Genomic DNA, 4,253 nt, shown 5'->3' on the forward strand with positions numbered 1-4,253 from the left:
GCCGGCCGCCCTGCCTGAGCCACTAAGGGAGCGGGTCTTGGTGCGGGACGGCGGCAGAGGCCAGGGGCGACTTGCCAGTCGGCTCTGGGAGCCTGCGCAKGGGATGGTGGCAGAGGGGCGCCCATGGGCGTCTACGCTGTCAGGTACCCAGGCGCCCCTGGGGAGCTGCCAGCGCTTAACCCCCTCGTGGCAGCCTCGCGCTGCCACCGCGCTGCCTGCTGAAGACCTGTCTTGCTTTTCTTGGTTCCCCCCAGGCCGAGGCCTGGCTCAATGAGCAGGCCCAGAAGGAAGGATGGAGCAAAGCCACCAAGTTGCAGGGGCGGAGGACCAAGGAGGGCCTCATCGGGCTGCTGCAGGAGGGCAACGTGGCCGTCATGGTGGAGGTAGGTGCAGGCTGGAGCACCCGGCGCTGACCTCGTTCCCTGGCACCTCTGGGGGCAACGCCAGCCCTTGCAGACAAAAGCCCCCCGGGGCCCTGGCCTGGGGGCTCCGCGTGGGGCAGAGGAGCCGCAGGGAGGCCCTGCTCTGCTGAGGAGGTGGCTGGGGACATTCGCCCCCCTCCCCCGGAGTGACCCCGACTCTTGTAGGTGAACTGCGAGACAGATTTCGTGGCCAGGAATGCCAAGTTTCAGCAGCTGGTGCAGCAGGTCGTGCTGGGCACCATGTTCCACTGCCGAGGCGCCGCAGAGCAGCTGATGTCCTGCACCAAGGTGAGAGCTGCGGCTGGCCCGGGCGCTCGCCAGCCCYGCGTTCGGCACCTGCTCGCCTCAGCGCATCCGAGGGGCTGGGGGTGCCCCCAGGCCCAGGGGCGACTGGGACACAGGTGGATCGGGTGGTTGAACCAGGCTTTTCCCTCCTCTTTCAGCATTTCCTGAAGTCGGATGAGCTGTCCCAGCTCCGGACGGGGCCCGGGGGGGGCCTGCTCAGTGACCAGGTGGCTCTGGCAATAGGTGAGAGCTCCTGGCCGGGAGGAACCAGTCCAGGGGCGGGTGGGAAGCCTCCAGGCAGGAGCAGGCTCCTCTCTGGGGAGCGACGTGTCTCCTCGACGTTACCCTGTGGGGTAACGAGCGCTGAGGAAAGCAGAGCCAGGAGACAGGTAGGAAACAGCCGTGGGCTGCCCCACGGTGACCCACACCCGCCCTGGCTCCGCAGGCAAGCTGGGAGAGAACATGACGCTGCGGCGGGCCGCCTGGCTGGCCGTGCCGGAGGACTGCTACATCGCCTCGTACGTGCACGGCTCGCTGCCGGCGAGCGCCGCGCCGGCGGCCGCCGTGGCCATGGGCAAGTACGGGGCGCTGGTGGCGTGCCGGCTGGCGGAGCCCTGCGCCAAGGGCAGCCTGCGCGACGTGGGGCGGAAGCTGGCCCAGCACGTGGTGGGAATGGCCCCGCTCTCCGTCGGCTCCCCCGAGGACGAGCCCGGCGGCGAGACRGAGACCAGGATGCTGGCGCAGACCTTCCTGCTCGACCCCACCGTTACGCTGGGCCAGTTCATACAGCCGCGGCGCCTGGCCGTGCTGGACTTCGTGAGGTTCGAGTGCGGGGAGGAGGCGGAGCAGCCGCGAGCCGCGTAGACGGCGAGGACGGAGCGGCCTCTTGGGCCCAGCACCGAGCTCTGCCCTGCGCTTTGAGCCTGGATCAGCGACTGCGCGAGCCCGGCTGGGGACACGGCAGCCGGAGAAGGTAAAAGGGCCAATTCGTATCGCGGGCCAGGTCTGCGCTGGCCCGGAGGAGCTGACTCGAGGGGCAGCACGAGCCACGTGTCTGACCAGAGCGAGGCAGAATAAAGAGATGCCCAAGCTCAGCGGTATCTGGCCCCTGGGCACTTTTTGTGCAGGGAACGTGGGCTGGTGAGAGCCCAGCGGTGTCCCCGAGGGCTCCTGTCCCTGCTGGGCAGGGACACGGGGCTGACGGGGGAGCGGAGCCTGGGCTGGAGAGCAGGGGCAGGTCCACCTCCCCCCCCCCCCCCAAACGTGGGAGCGGCTCCCGGGCCTGCTCCCCTCGCAGCGGCAGCCCCAGATCCCCACCGCACGCAGACCCCGAGCCGTTGCTTTTCTGCTGGTTTCTTTAATCGCAGTTAGTACAAAGGGTCCAAAAACAGAGTGAGGCCAGGCTGGGCCGTGGCCCCTTCAAGTAATAAGAAAAGGAGGAGGCCCCCGAGGGTAGCACTGCTGAGACGCCCGCGTTGGCGGGCTGCACCCAGGCTCGGGGGGGGCTGCCTGGGGCATCCCTGACAGGGGGACACAACCCCCCCAGAAGGCAGATGAGGGCTGAGCAGCACCCACTCCACGGGGCGAGAGCTGGGGCTGGTGAGAGGCTGCCCGGCGCAGCGCTGCCCGCCCACAGGGTGCTCTTGGGCCCGTTTCAGGGGCAGCAGCCCCACACCCTTGGTCTGAGCAGGGGCCACCAGTGGGTGCGGGGGGGGGGGGGGGCTGGTTTCCTTTGGCAGTGACACCGTGGAGGGGGAGGCACGTAAACAGAGGGACATGGAGGCTGCTCCCCGGGTCCCCTGTGCTCAGGGTGCTGGTGGGGACTGGGTGCCTGAAGGCCTGGGTGCTGCSCTGGCCCGCACAGGACACTGAGCTGCACAGGATACGGGACCCCCAGGACTGGGCTGCGTCGGGCGGTGGTTCAGACCCCCAGCGCAGAGGTGCTGGCACCCACGGGTGTTACCTGAGGCACGGACAGGGCCTGAGGACCAGGTCCCRGATGGGAGATCGCTCCCAGTCCCATCCGGGCCGCGGGGAGGGCGCTGGGCCCCGAGGGGGGTGGTAAGGCTTGGTGGCCGCGGCTCGGCTGGCGTCGCTCCCCGGGTGCGGGGAGTCCTGGGCCAGGGCCGTTCCGCAAGGGGGACGGGGAGGCTGCGGGGAGCCAGAGCCGGAGCTTTTCCCTGCCTGCAGCAGATTCTGGCGGTGCTTGTGGGGCTAGAAACCCCGATCCGAAGGGAGACAACTCCCCCAGCGTGGAGTAATGCCCTGGATCCAGGCGGAGATGGGGGAGCAGAGGTGCCCCACCGGCCTGAGGTGCCCTGAGGAGGGGGATCCTGATGCCTGTCTGCTGGGCTTTGCTCCCGAGGCAGAATCAGTCCAACCCAGTTACAGCAAACTGGGGGAACTGGGCTCCTGGCACCCTCTTGTACAGAGCCCAGACGAGGGGCAGGAGCCAGGAGGGAGCCGAGGTCTCACTGCCGCTGCCCTGCGCCCGGGCAGAGGGGAGGGGAACCCCCGGGCTGGGGTCCGGCTGTGCTGCCCCAAAGCAGCATCTTTGATCCAAGGCACTGAGTGAAGGTTCCCCGCCGTAACGGGGCCGGGAGGAGACCCTGGGGGAGCCCTAGGGTGCCCGCAGCTGGCCGAGGCTGGCATAAACGTCCTCCGCCTCGCTGAGCTCCTCGAAGATGGGGATGAGGTTGAGCAGCTCCGTGTCTGCCATGTCATCGAACCAGGACTGGACAGGGACCTGGCGGGGGGAGGAGAGAGGCCCGCGTGAGCCAGGCCTGCCCGGGGCCCTCGCGGGGGGCGGACAGGGCCGGAGCGGGCAGGGACTCACCGCGTTGCCGGGGTGGAAGATGTAGGAGGCAGGTGAGTTGTCCAGGATGAGGGTCTTGTGCAGGTCCCGGCCCAGCAAACTCAGGTCCTTCACGTAACAGCCCTGGTGGAAGACGCAGGATTCCCGGAAGAGCCGAGCCCGGAAGACCCCGCGCTGGTCCAGGAGGTCGGTCACTGGGTCGGCGTACTGGGGACGCAGGGGGACAGGCCGGTCACGCGCGGCACGGGGACGGAGATCCGTGGGGAGCCGGACCCCCCGCCCCGTCCCACCGCTCACCTTGGCCAGGCTGGCGGTGAAGAGGACGCACTCGAAGAGCTCCCCCATGCGCCGCAGGAACTCGTCCACAAACGGCCTTTTGAGCACGTAGACCTGGCGGGGAAGGTCCCTCAGCCGCGGCGGCGGGTGCTGGCCCACCCCCCTCGCGGTGCCACAGCTGCCGCCCCTCCCTCCTCCGTGGTCCCCGCGTCCCCCCCGGCTGTACCTGCTGCCGTGGCCGCGTCCTCCACGTCACCAGCCGCCTCCTGGGACAAGTAATCGAGAATAGGCCGGGGATGGTAACAGCCTATCCTGGATTACTTGAACCGGGCCACGGCCCCGGGGGTCCTCGCAGCTCTGCTCTTCCCCCTCTAGGTCCCCAGCTGTCCCGTCCCGTGTCCCCCCGGGGTCTCTCACCTGGTGCGTGGTCCCCTCGATCTCCACGGGCACGATGA

The 4,253-nt window shown here is 69.0% G+C and overlaps 2 protein-coding genes across 2 annotated transcripts; one reads left to right on the top strand and one right to left on the bottom strand.

The window, feature by feature from the left end:
* The first annotated feature begins 123 nt into the window (after positions 1–123).
* Positions 124–1,807, top strand: TSFM (Ts translation elongation factor, mitochondrial). Its single transcript, XM_085324915.1, has 5 exons — positions 124–138; positions 255–383; positions 588–710; positions 866–950; positions 1,153–1,807. Exons 1-5 carry the CDS (start codon positions 124–126, stop codon positions 1,569–1,571), a joined length of 771 nt encoding a protein of 256 aa, XP_085181041.1. The 3' UTR covers positions 1,572–1,807.
* A 241-nt stretch (positions 1,808–2,048) lies between these two features.
* LOC146584353 (carboxy-terminal domain RNA polymerase II polypeptide A small phosphatase 2) lies at positions 2,049–4,247 on the bottom strand. The gene is made up of 4 exons (XM_085324914.1): positions 4,216–4,247; positions 3,820–3,912; positions 3,544–3,729; positions 2,049–3,453 (listed from the first exon to the last, which is right to left on the bottom strand). The coding sequence occupies exons 2-4, from the start codon at positions 3,865–3,867 to the stop codon at positions 3,328–3,330; spliced, it is 360 nt and encodes a 119-aa protein (XP_085181040.1). The 5' UTR covers positions 3,868–3,912; positions 4,216–4,247; the 3' UTR covers positions 2,049–3,327.
* Between the last annotated feature and the right edge of the window lie 6 nt (positions 4,248–4,253).

Source organism: Rhea americana, unplaced genomic scaffold (genome assembly GCF_003343005.1).
Source record: "Rhea americana isolate MKP2758 unplaced genomic scaffold, rheAme1 scaffold_945, whole genome shotgun sequence".
NCBI lineage: Eukaryota > Metazoa > Chordata > Aves > Rheiformes > Rheidae > Rhea > Rhea americana.